General features: G+C 40.5%; 1 protein-coding gene across 1 annotated transcript in view; it reads right to left on the bottom strand.

Moving 5' to 3' along the window:
* IL1RAPL2 (interleukin 1 receptor accessory protein like 2) overlaps positions 1-13,801 on the bottom strand; it is a gene marked incomplete at both ends in the record, with an annotated part of 321,698 nt that overhangs the window by 93,441 nt on the left and 214,456 nt on the right. The window contains one exon of the mRNA XM_084212886.1: positions 740-814. Coding sequence (XP_084069012.1) covers positions 740-814 — 75 coding nt within the window. The remainder of the gene's footprint in view (positions 1-739; positions 815-13,801) is intronic.

Below are 13,801 nucleotides of genomic sequence, written 5' to 3'. Positions count from 1 at the left end.
CAAGGAAAGTACCACAGTTTCAGCACTGAGTGAATAATCCCCATATGCAATACATCTCTTGTAATTTAAGCTCATGGCACCACAGTCCTTAACAGCAACTCTAATTCTGCCTCTTAAAAGTAGAAATCTATTTTCAAGTCACTGAAAAAAACCCCTGGAACCTCAACATTGAGCAGTTCTTTCAGTATCACAATGCCCTACAGCTCTCCAAAGTTAGCAGAACTCTCTAACGTTATTTTCTAACATGACAGAAAATAGAGGCTGCTAGCTGAGATTCAGAGATGTGCATTCACAGAAGAATATATAACAGGAGTGAGAAAAGCATGCAAGCATTTTAGTCAAAGGTCCTTTCTGGTACAAATTCAGAACAACCTGGAAATGCAATGCTTTACACTAACTTTTAAAGGAATCAGCACTTCTTTTATGAGAACATTTGTCTTAGGGTGAACATCAACTGACCAATACAGCACCATGTAGACATATTTTACTCTACCAATCATATATTAAGAAGAGCATCAGTGTTTTATATTTAATACCCATTGCAACCAATTAGTACTGCCATCCCCTGATGTTCACTCCCTTAAATTGCCGTGGCAGTAAATTCTACGGTTATAAATGAGAAGCTGCAAATTGATTTGCATGTAATAACTACCACTAAACCTTTCTTACCACTTTCAATTTATCCCATCTGCTACCAGAGTGGAAGTTTAGGATCTATTATTCCCAGAGGGGGACTTACCCAGCTGGACATCTATAACAGTTGGCTGGTTCTCCATGGGGAACAATGGCTTTGGAGGTTTGTCTGTGAGTAAAGCTAGAAAAGAAAATGAGAAAATGTAATGGAAAAATTGAGACCAATGACTGCAAAAGAAAAGCTCTGTCATGTAAGCAATCAAATGTTTGTATACTTGATGGCATGTAAACATTTATTACATAGTATAGCTGCTACACAGCCAATGTGTCACTGCCTACCTTGTGGCTGTGGTGATCCCCTGATTCAAAAGAAATGGCCAGTTTCAAGAATTACATTTTTAGCACAAAGCAGCAAAACAAAATTTATTTCTCACTTTTAACTTACATGGAATAAGTAGAACAAGCAGTTTAGACCCTCACATTGCAGAGTTAACAGAATAAATTTGAAGTGCCAGACAAATCTATCTCAGTGTGACCAGTTCCAACATGTCTTTATGCCTGTCCAAAACAATACATAGAAAACTTGCACATAATTGTGCTTCAAGGACCCAAGCAACTCCACAGCAGCTTAGACTCCCACCCCAGCAGGTGGGGTACCCAGACCCTCTCCTCAAAGCCTTATTGGGGACCCTGCCTCCTGTTGTGCAGAAATATCTCCATCTGAGAGCAGGAAACAACACCCCAGCCTTTCCTGCCAGGGGACTGCTCCAGCAAGCAGATAATAATACAACCATTAAAAAGGATAGCTGCAGCACAGGCTTCACACCCCTGTTTGAAAACTTAGGGCCAGACTGTGCAAAGAGGTTTTGTAAATTTGGCTTAGCTTGAAATAAACGACTGTGTATTCCTGAAAATGGAGAGAAATGTTTTTAATAAACTACAGCATCTTGCACCACATGAAATTAAACGTTTAAAAATTACATTCAAAGTTTCTCTGTTAAAACTCATCACCTGAAATTATTTGACTGGAGATTGTGAAATAAACAACAATTGTCAACCTACAAACCAATTTTACATCCACAATGGCCTCAGAGTTTCAGTTTCTGGTATAGTTACAACAGGGATTTTTTTTTCTTCAGCCTTTTCTTCAATTTTTCAGGCTTTTCTTGCTACCTTTATGCTTTTCTTATATTATTATTTTTATTTTCTGGTAGTAAATTGTACTCTGTTCATTGTAGAATATGCAGAAGAGTTGCTGGAGCAGCTTCATCCATGCTGTGCCAGTGTGCTCAGGCTTTCCTTACTTCATATTCTCTTCATATCCCATTCCCACCTACACTCTTTCAAACCCAATCTGACCAGGGCTTCCCCCTGTTTCCCTCAGCTTTACTTGCAACATTTGGAAGTTTTCTAAATGTGCTCCTGCATGTCACATTTTAAATGGTTATGGTCTGCCATGTTCTTCTTGGAGAGTAATCACCATAATGAACTGGCAGCTTGTCAGAGCTCTTTCCATAGGAACTGAAATGGCTCAAAGGGATTTTGAGATGAGAAGGCAACAAACTGCTGGCTCTTCAATGTCAGATGTGTTTACTGAAAACAAAGGCTTATCTTATTTTAGACGTCAGACATCAGATGACTAATTCACCTTGTGAAAATTGCTTTTGGTCCTTCTTAAACAGAAAGGCAATACAAGATATTTTCAGCTACAAGGGGCTCTAGACTTATATGATCTCTATACTTGACAGAAGTCTAAAAACAAATTTTATTCAAATTCCCATTCCTCTACAAGAAGTTTCTTTAATTCTAGGAACAGTTTATAGACATGGGGCACAGATTTGCAGCCTTGCTCAAGGAAAAGAAGAACAAAAAGTTAGTGCTGTTACTGTATTTAACAACATGTATTTAATAAAGCTAACAGTATAAACTCTTACTTGACCTCCCACAAAGCTACATGAAATTAAAACAATTAAATGTACTGTAAATGTTCTTCCTATTATCAAAGGGGCAGTAATTCTGCTATGAAACTGAATCCACCTCATGAACTGTCAAGGGAAGAGCTGTGATACAGCTGTCTACACTTTTTTTTTTCCCTTCCAAATGCTGTGGAATGTGGCATGTCCCCGGGCTGCTCTGAGCACAGCACTTACACGATGAAGCCACTAGAACAAGGATGCCATCAGCTTCCCAAGGCAGCAATTCCTGCTGCCACCTAGACAGACCCACCTTGGGAAGGTACTGGGTCTGACAATGCAGCAGCCTAAGGGGTTGCTTTGCCTTTTCTCATCATTCTAGGATTTCATCCAGTGACCAGGCTGGGACTGCCTGGGCTGGGTTTGTTTATTGAAGATAAACAAACAGAAGACAGACAGAGAACTGAGACTGAGGGGAAACTTCTGTACCTGGTCCCAGGAGAACAGCACTCACTACCTGGGGCATGGCTGGAAGTCACAGGTGTTGGATGACAAGCTGGAAAGACATTTCTTTACCCAGAGGCACCTGGAAATGCATGTGCCTCCCAAAAGAGACTGGTGAACATGGCCAGAGGCTGTTTTGCAGCCAGACTGCTCAGGAACTGTCTAAAGTGCTGTTCCCTCCTGTGCTTCTATTCACCCCATTCAAAAGTAACACAAACTTTAGGACAATAATCACGTTGCTGTGATTTCAACAACACTTGTCACTCCATTTGTCCTTAAGAGTTTTAAAGGGACAGTGTTGTACAGATCAGTACTCTGATGTGATCCTCTGCAGCTGTCCATACAGGTGCGTTTTCCTTCCCAGCATACATGATGTTTTTATTCTCTCTTTGTCATAGTCACAAGGAGTATAGAGTCTCTGCAGAAAAGCAGAGAAGAGATCTGTAAAAGATTTGATCTCTCCAGCTACTGACACAGTGATCTGCCAAATAAAGCAGAGCATGATGTGCTGCACAGGTCAATGTTTAGCTACTCACAGGACCAACTAAAGAAGAAAACTGCCTGAAAGGAGTGGCTCCTGCTTCTAAGTGCCAGTGAAGCCTCAGAGCCTGGAGGCTCATTTTTTTCCCCCACCACAGCCCTACTGTTTCAAAAATCTGTCATTCCATATTCAGACACACTAATGAGTTCTCTTGAAAAAGTAGAAAGCAGTTGAAAACAAACAGCCTTAGGATATCTTTACATAGGGAAAAGCAGCGATAACCAGCTAGAAAAACCATCAGGCTTCTCAGTAAGCCCCAGTTCCTTCACAGTTTGTTATTTGACACAGCTCTATTTCCCCACACTATTTCCTACTTTCCCTCTGCAGCATCTTCACAGCCCCCACCCCACTCCAGTCAGGCTTTTACAGCATCCACAGTGACAGACAGGGAGCCCAAACTGTTGCTACGATGAACTCAAGTCTCTTACTGCATATTTTGAGTGGCTCAGCTGAACACAACTTCTGAATTGAATGCAGATGCCCCTCCCCTGTGCCATGCAAAAGGGCATGGACCGAGCCAACAGGCATCACCTGTGCTCCAGGCCCTGAACTGCTCCAGTGTGAAGCCAGTCAGCACCAGGGTCATCACTGAAACCCACCTGCTTCTGATCTGAGGAACCTCTTTCTTGTGTGTGGGCCACTCAGCACAGCTGGAGTGTTTTCCAGACCAGGCAACTCTTAGAAGGGAGCTAAAATGTTAACTCCCATGTGGCTAGGAACTGCCAAATTCTGGGGAACAGTTTCCTTCTTCCTAGTGGTGGATAATGACTTCCCTTTTCTTGAGATAAGCACCCAAAGTACTTTTGGTGTTCTATAATTTTGCTATTGATGTACCTCCTGGACATTTGCATGTAATTTGCAATGATGAAATGAAAAATTATCTAAACATGAGACAGAGTGCAGGGAATCTAACAAAATTGTTTCAAAGCTTCTATGAGACAATTGCAAGCCAGCCTACTTCCTTCAATCAAAAGATCTGGCATTTTCCCACCATTAATTAACACAGAGCCTCTAGTATCATTCAATCAAGAATCTGGCTAACCTTTTGACAGCAGAACAGATCTATTTGAATAGCATCCTCTGGGGCAAATAACTGCATGCCAAATCCTTAATCTGAATCTAGCTCATACCCAAAGTTAAGCTTTTGTTCACTCCCAGTTCAAATACATATGCTTCCAGACATGGCTTAGATCTTCTTTGGCAAAGACAAACCTTGGCAGTGATACTGCAACTTGCACACCACGGATGACAATGGAACTAACTGCATACAAAGCTCTCAATCAATATATTAACCAGAGGGCATATGTTGCTATGAGAAGCTCAGCATTTTACCTTTAAAAAAGATATGTACCTACCTCCCTTTGTCTCACCTGAAATCCCAGCTTGTGCCAAGAGGTTTCTCAGAGGCTGGCAGTCAAATGCTTCAGGCCTGACCTGCTACTGCTTTATCTTTCATCTTGCTGCTTACAACGAAGCAAATGTGAGACCCAATTGTGCAGATGTAAATGGAAATGTGTCAGCTGTAGCTTGGCTGACAGGGAATGAACTGTTCACTTGAAGGGTTAAAAGCTTGTTTAGAAAGCCAAGGGTTCTCACTTGGACTTTGTGGACCGAACCTCCAACACACTATCACCAGCAGTCCTGCTACCAGATAAGAATAATTTCTTTTCATTTCCTTGGCACGGTAGAAAACTGCCACACAAGGTGAAAAGTAGTAGGAAATCACATGAAGCAATTCATTCATAAAAATGCAATTTTGTGAGGCTGTGTTTATACAGGGACCCTGTTTCCTGATTAGCTCTATTGTAGTGTGCTCCACCAGTCAGTCAAAACACACTTCTCCATCAGTTGCCTATTGTGTTATTTCCTTCCTCTCAGTTTAAGCTGACAAAATGATTGCACCTCCATTTGTTGTTTGCTCTAACAGAAATAAAGCCACAGCAAAGAGATGTTGTCTAAGGATAAATATCTCCATCTTTGAAAATAAACACTGAACGCTTATTCTCAAAAAACTCCAACTTAGTAAATGCAGAACTTGTGTGGAAGTCAGGAGTCATTAGCCAGTGACAAAGAGTTTTTGCTATTTATTACCATTCAAGCAGGAAATGCTTCTTTTGGGAAAATGCTGTGGAATGATTCAGCAGCTGGATGCCTCCCCCTTGGCCACTACCACCATGAACACCACTTTTTGAAAACGCTACCTAGGATCAAGAGTGCCTTAATGCACTGTTAGGACTGACTCTGGGGCACATTTTCTGCAAAAAGAGGTTTAGCATTTTTATATTAGCAGTAAATAACTGGAATTCATCACATGAATTCTTTTTATGACATAGAAAGAAGGAGAACACAATGACAGCTTTCAGCAAGATGCTGTGTCCATGCTGAAATGCAGCTCACAGAGGAAATGAATTTTGAGGCACTCAAATGATCTTGGTTCGTTACTGGTGGTTTTGATTTTAACCCATTAAGTCCTCAATGACTCAGAACAGACCTGTGTTTGACAGGTCATGCTACTGGCACCAAGAGGAAGCTGGCCATGACTGCAGCTCCCTTGACTCTGAGAGCAGTGAAAACCCTGCACAAGTGGCTGTGCCTGTCCTGTTCTTACCAGCTGCTCCAGCAGCTTCTGCTGCAGGCTTGACCTTGTAATTCATGGTGACTATTTAGAACTGCTAAGAGCAGCTAACCATTCCATGGGCAATATCACTTCTGAATAAAGAGTCTTGCTGCCAGTCTCCCAGCCTGTCTCCATCTATGGCACATGGGATGCTATCAGAGTGCACAGAGAGAGCCAAATGGCTTTGGAGAGAAGGTTCTAGATGAACTCTGCTGAATTCATTAACATGTTAAGAGAAGTAGAGAATAGCTAGATTTTTGGTTTGGGATCTTCTGTTTTTCAGGTTTGTGCTGGACCTTCTTCACCTTCTCACAAGGCAATTAAGTAACATAGGGTTGTAGAAAAGAAACTGGTGAGATTGGTGGAACTTATGCAATAGAGTACGGCTCAGGACTCTGGTGAAGTGGAGTAGAAACAATAGCACAGATTGCACATTACTGAAGCACAGATGGCAAAATCCCACAAGGTGCCTATCACAAAGTAATTACAACAGGGCTGAACACTTAACACGACTGCAATATACGTGTTAAATGCCCATGGCATTGACTGTTAGCATCTCCTGATGTGAAACATTCAGTGGCACTGATGGCAGGGGTTACCATTGGTGCTGTCACTAAAGTAATTGCAAGGTGGGTGCTGGAAAGTAGAAGAATTCTGTGCTAGCAGGGCTTTCACTGTGTGATGTTATCAAGCTTCCTTACTCCTACGCTTGCCAACACACCTTTCCTTTCACTGCATTTCTAAATTTCACAGATTGTGTTAGATTATGCAAAGTTCTTTCCCAGCCAAAATTATTCCTGCGATCATTTTATTCCTTTCCTAAATGTGGATCATGCCTCTTGCTTTTAAGAATCAAGCATGAGTTTCCTCTGAAGTAGAAAAAAAGTGTAATAAGTTCTTACTAAATGTAAATTACATTTTCCTTCAATGTAATTCATGAAAATCTCAAATGGAGTGTGCTTTATTTAATGAACAGAGTGTATTTAGCACAAAGGACACAATTTCATCTGCACTCAAAATGTTTCTCTTGGACTCTGGGCAGAAATAAGATGCTTGAAAGTACCCTCTATTTCAAGGAGATCTGCAAAGAACATTTTATGACATTTTATGGTTTGGCTTTTTAAAATCTTTTTTCTTTCTGTCTTATAAAAAAGTAAAGAAGTGGTGACAGATGAAGCCAGGTCCCTTCATCTATCTTAAAGGAACAGCTGGACTCTGCATGCAAATGAAACCTATCATTCTTGTCAACCTGAAGTCAGGCTACCAAAAGCCTGCAGTCCACAACCCATTAATATTCCATGATCAATTTGACCACTTGTGCACAGTGAGGTACTGCATCACAGCACAACCCCAGACACATGAATTACCACAGAGAGGATTTTATGCACTGTTTTAACAAAACTCAAAGCAATCCATTATTTTTCAGAGCTAAAAAACTTGTATTAGGTACAGAAAGTGTACAAATGGACAAAGTTTTAAGCACCTATGGTACCATATGTAGGCAAAACAATGGGTGCTCTTTTTGAGGAAAAGCCATTTCCAAGCTCAGCAGCAGCCTCCAGCCAGTGCTTACCACAAACTGCTGCTGAAGGAAGAGCCAGTGCCATTTTGCCACCTCTTACTTTGCTGTTTCAGTCAACCTCATGGCTCACCTGTGCCCTGAGACAGCCCAGACCAAACAACCCTGGGCAGCTTTTCAAAGAAAACAACAGAACTACTGGAGAATGACATAAAAAATGCATTTCATTTAAGTCTCAAAGGCAGTAGCAACCATTTAAAACTTGTATTTTGGACAATTTTAGATGTTGCCCAGTGTGACAGCTCAAACTGCTCTGATGTTCAGCAGGGTCATTATGATTGCAAAGCTGCCATGCCAAAACCAATTTTTGGATAGAATTTCAACTATAAGTCTTTTAAATTAATTATATTCACAAGTAAGAAACATGAAACTTCAGTTAACTCACCTCTTGCCAATTGATTTTGCTCTGTTGGGGGCTAATGAGAAGGTTTCACCTGCCCTATCCAGTCTATTAATTCTGATGCATTCTTTGGATTAGCACCCTGGCTTCATAAGCTTGTTACAACGATGAAAAATGTTACTTTACTTGACAAGGAAAACCTTTTCAAAAAATGTTTATGCAATATTTATGTAGGTTCTTTGTCTCTAATTTGCCTTCAAAAGCTGCAAAATATATTCTACCAGGTTTGTCTATTATATTTTCAGTTTTTCCACTGAAGAAGTTTTGAATTGTATACTCATTAAGCACATGGAGTATCATTATGAAAAAAATTGGGGCGAATCATGTCATTACTGGCTGGATGAGCAGGAAAATGAATAAAAGCAGGCATAATATAGGCACATAAGGAACTCATAGATACACTTGCTATTGTTTATCCTGCCTCATGACCAAAGATCAAGAAAATATAAATCTTCTGATGAAAGACAAAGCTTTAAGAAATGAAGGAGATAGTTATCCCAGGAAATTTGTCTTCTTATTTGAGGAAAAAGGTTTAAAAGAATGAACAAAAAAAAAGTAGCATCCATAGAAATCTCTGGCGGGACGACCCATTTTCAGAGTTGGCTCTGCTGCCTTTTACCACTTACATCAGAGTTTCTAGCAGCTGATGGGAAGCAGAATAACCCCTGGTGATCAGCCTGGGACCTGAACCTTTCAGTATCAGCTACTATCAAACAAAAGGAAGTGTCTCTGATCCAAGAATGCAATTTCTTTTTCACAAAAATACACCAAACGTGCAAAGCACTGCATCAAGTTTGCAGAGGGCAAGTATTCAACAGTAAATGTGATATTTCAAGACTACCATGTTACTTGAAAATGTTTACTGGTCAGTGGGGATGCAAAGAATTTCAGGCAAGCCTCCAAGAGGAACGTGACTAAAGGCTGCACAGGGATCCATTAATGAAAAAGTCTGAGGATTTGCATTCCAGTGCCCACTGGGGCATCTCTGGACAGCCCCATTAACCAGCCCAGTGAGTGACACCCAGCACAGCTGAGAGGAACAAATGAACTGCCCAGTGAAAGTGTTCAAAGACCTCAGGGCAATGCTAAAAGCAATGGAAAGCAGGGAAGTCATAGCCAAAAAAAGGTCATTGGGACTTAACTTGTTTTGAATCAATGTGACCATTGTGAAGCAGGTTGTCAACACAGCAGACATTTTTATCAGAGGAGAATAAAATAAACTTGTCAGCAAGTGAGCCATGGATTGCACCTGTCCCACAGGTCAATTTGAGCACATATATACTGCATGCAGCAGAAACTGCAGAGAGGCCTAGCTTCCAAATCCTCTGAAATGTGAGATTAAACAGTCCCACAGGCACTTCAAATGGCTGCAGATAAGGATTTAATCCTTCAGTATATTTCCTCCATCCTTTATTAAAAGATGAAGATAATCTTTAAATCAAGAGAAAAATAGAAAAAAAAAATTGAAAGAGCCAAAAAATCATCAAGTGGAAAAAGAGGAGAGCAACCAATTCTATTTTTATTAACAAATCCTCTCAGCCAAGGCTTATACACCCAAAGTTGCAGGAAGGGGAAGCTGCTCCCCCAGCCTCAGTGGAAAAGGCAGTACAAGCTCCCAGTGAGGGAGCACGGGCATGGCACTAAAGGGCTGCCCCAGTACCCAGATACTCCCCCTGCCTCTGCCTTGCACACAAACACTTTCCTGAGAGGGGTTTTCTATCCTCCTGTCACGGCCAGCCAGCTCCAGGACAGACATCAGCACTGCTCCTGTCCCTCAGCCAGCTGGACAGCGTTGGTGAAGCAGCTCAAAACAGAGATCCCTTTCCTCAGCTTGTGCTTTGCTCTGCTGCTCTCAGAGGAACAGTCCTTACCCATCTTTTAGGCTTTCTGCTGCTTTTTTTCCCAGCAGACAGATAAGAGTTTTGCACCAAGAATGTAATTTCTGAGAAATTTCTTATGAAATTGTGTCAGCTTCTTGTAAGGAACCTGCTTGACTCTTCATTCTCCTGTTCAAAGTGTCTTCTGTTTGTCATGTGTTGAAGCAATTTAAGATTTTGCTTTGACATTTTCAACAAGAGAACAAGACGATTCAATCTGCTCTGGGTAGTAACTGCCGTTACATTTAAAATACATCATTCAATTGAAACTCAACATACTATTTTGACTGCCATTTTATATCTTCTGTGTGATTATGTAGTGTTACTGCCCTAGCTCATGGAACAATTTTAAAGCAATAAAGACATTTAAAGAAGACCCCCTCCAATTTTCCAGTCAAGCCACTCTGAAACTTCTATTTCTTTCTGAAACAGCATTCTCACACAGCATTTATCAGACATGCCTTTATGACAGAAGTTGTGTGTATTTTGGATTTTGTTCCAACGTAAAATAAAATAAAAATCTGAGGATTAAAAAAACCAGAAAACCCACAAAATTCCTTCCAAATAAAAACTATAAATTTCTTACCATACTTCAGTCCCTAAGGATGGGAAGACTGGTGGATGGAGAGGCTGGCTGAGCACAAATTCAGCAGCACAGGGCAGGAAACAGTAAAGTCTGCATTACTGATCATGTTCTTCATACAGTGAGTGTCATCACCTGCCCAGGCACGTGTAATTGTTTTACCTACCACCTAGTCCCATTTGAAATTTTTTTTCCACTTTGGTGTCTGCTCTAAGATGCATTATCCACCACATTCACTTCCATCTAATCAACACATACTTGTCCATCAACTCCTTCTGATGCACAACAGCTATCAAACACCTTTTTATTTATTACAGACAAAAAGATTGTCTTGTTCAGCAAGTGTTTTACTTCAGTTTTAAGGTCTATTTTCTAGCAATGTAAGGCAGGGGCTTAAACTGAAAGACATGAGATGCATAGCTAAAGAGGATGACAGTTTTTAGGAGGTGAACAATATCTGGATTAATAATTACAGAGCAAAGTATTTTAAGAGGGCGTTATGGAGACAATCTAAATACAGGATTAGAGATGGGAAATACTAGCACTTCGTCTCACAGATTTCAATTAGTAAATAAAGAAAATCTTTGTGTGTCAGCACACTTTTAAAATGGCACTCATATAAGGATCTATCACTCATACATAAACTACATTATATCAATGTTTTTTTAGAGAACCAGTGGTTTAAATACAGAAAGGAAGAGCTGGTGGTTGTTTGTTTAGTTGTTGCATTGGGGTTTTTTTAATTAGTAAAAGCATCATGGCATCGTAAAAGGGCTGGATCACAAAAGCAAAAGCACAGTGCAGCAGCACTGTAAGACACTCTTTTAGGGAGGAATGTCTGTCCTAATCTGTTATTACTCTCAGATTGTGTCTAAGGACTACCTTTAGTACCACGCTTTTGTTGTCTGTTGCCCATCCTGCAATGGGTCCCCATGCATGCATTACTGATATCACAACCACAGGGAGCATTCAAATGCAACTGCAGGATTGGGCTGCACTTCAGCAAATATACCAGAGCAAGCCAGAGACCTCTCCCAGCCCTTGGTGTTATTCTGCAATGATGTGCTTCCTTACCAAGGTGCTGTAAAGGGATCTAATATACTGTACTGTGCCGTAAATTGGCCATTTTGGCTGAACACATTGTAGCACTATTTTTTAACTGCTGCAGAGCTGACATTTAGGGAATTCTGAGTTGGTGCTGGAATGCTGCTTTTCTCCTTCTACGTACTCCCAAGTTAGTATATCTCTTTCTACTGGCAAATAAGCACCTTTCTGTTCTCTCAGTCTCAACTGGAGTTGCTTAAAATAGTTGAAGTATCATTAACACTATATAATGATATTAAAAGAAGCAGAAAACTGCAGCACACTTTCCTATCAAAGCAATGGACCCTCAAGCTTTTGCATCTATGAATGATGAGCAACATTACTTCAAATGACATCTTTTGTCAAAGTTGCTTGAGCTAAAGACGAAGTGAATCCATTTGTATAAATTGTGGCTTTGCTGCTGAAAGATTACAAAAATATATGTTGCTATCCTTAAGTCTCAAACCATTAATATCACTAAAATATGCCATCTTTTCCCAGGAAGAACTAGCAAGTACTTAAAACACTATTATCAATCATGAGTAATTCACTAAATACACAATTCCAACTGCAACAGAAGAAGAACATACAGTACAGGGTGTCATCTGTCACTATATCAACACCAAACACCTCTATCTTTCAATGGAAACTGCAAGTCAAGATTTCCCAGGTCTGTGATATAGGCGGTTTGTAACTGAATTTCTGTTCCACTTGGATTAATCCTTTGCTTGTTTTCCATTGGATAGATCCAAAGTTGCCATTTTTCTTTGAAAAAGAAAACTAACATTAATTTCACCCCTCAAGAAAATATTTGTCTGGGTTCTATAGTTTAGTGTCATAGTTGAACCCCAGCTGGCAACTCACACCCACACTGTCACTTGCTTACTCTTCCAATGTTGGGACTGGGGAGGATCAGAAGAGTAAAAGTAAGAAAATTAATTGTTGAGATGAGGGCTATTTCATATATTAAGCAAGAACAAGAAAATTAAACAAGAAAACAAAACAAGGAATTCATTCCATGGGCAGGCAGGTGTTCAAACCTAAACCAAAATTCACAGATTTGTTAGAATTACACAGATTTTATACCGGCAGGATGTCCACAATCATTCCAAGGTGGACAGTGTACTGTACTAGAAGCTCCTGCCCATGGGCACTATCTTGTTTGACTCAGATCATTGCCTTATCAGTTGTATTCTCAAGCTGTTAGGTCGTGATTTGGAGCAATAAGCATTTCACTATGCAAGACTGAAGGTCACACGAAGGAAAAGGAACGCTAATGGGGTGAAAACGAGTATCATGAGGACAATAAATCATACTTGGAATCCTACTTAATTGATCATTTTGTAGCTGACCTTGCTTCCATAGAAGTCAATGGCAAAGCTTCCATTTCTGTGGATATGAACAGGATTGGGTCCTTTAAAGTACAGTGGGTTTTATGAATGTTGAAGGTAGCATATTTTACACTAGAATTTTCTTTATTACTTCTCAATACAAAACTTCACCAAGAAAACTAAATTGCTACATAAAAGCATCCCATAATACAGTACATTAATTTAACACATAATAAATTTTCCTGCTAGTAGTATTAGGTGTTGTCACTTTCAATACACAGATATCTAACAGAGTATTTCCTCCCCCCATCTTCCTCTCCAGTATTTTCCTCTCAGATTTTACAAACATGCCTATTCTAAAACACCATCTCTCCACCTTTGGAAGTGTGATATTTCCTTTATTATTAAGTGAACTCCCCTGAGGCAATGGGAGCTTTACCTGAGAGCCCAGTTCCCAGCAGCACAACACCCACAGCTCTGTGAGGACTCAGCAAGACTCTTTATGCTTACCTGGAATGGAAATGAACAACAAGGATCATTCTGCAGCCGTACCTTTTAGGGTAAAGAACATGACTTAACCTACTCTGCTGTGAGCCATGAGAGAAGCAGCAGCTCTGCTGGATCAGAAGTCTCTGTGCTCACCTTGACACTGGCTGTGGCTCCTCTCTGTGACTGAGCTGAGCTGGTCAGGGCAGGCAAACTGGCTTGGAAGGAGCTTTGGCTGCATTTGAGGAAATTTG

Source organism: Fringilla coelebs, assembly GCF_963513975.1.
Source record: "Fringilla coelebs genome assembly, chromosome: 11".
Classification (NCBI taxonomy): domain Eukaryota; kingdom Metazoa; phylum Chordata; class Aves; order Passeriformes; family Fringillidae; genus Fringilla; species Fringilla coelebs.
Note: the sequence above shows the minus strand (reverse complement) of the source record. Positions and strands in the feature narration are given on the sequence as shown.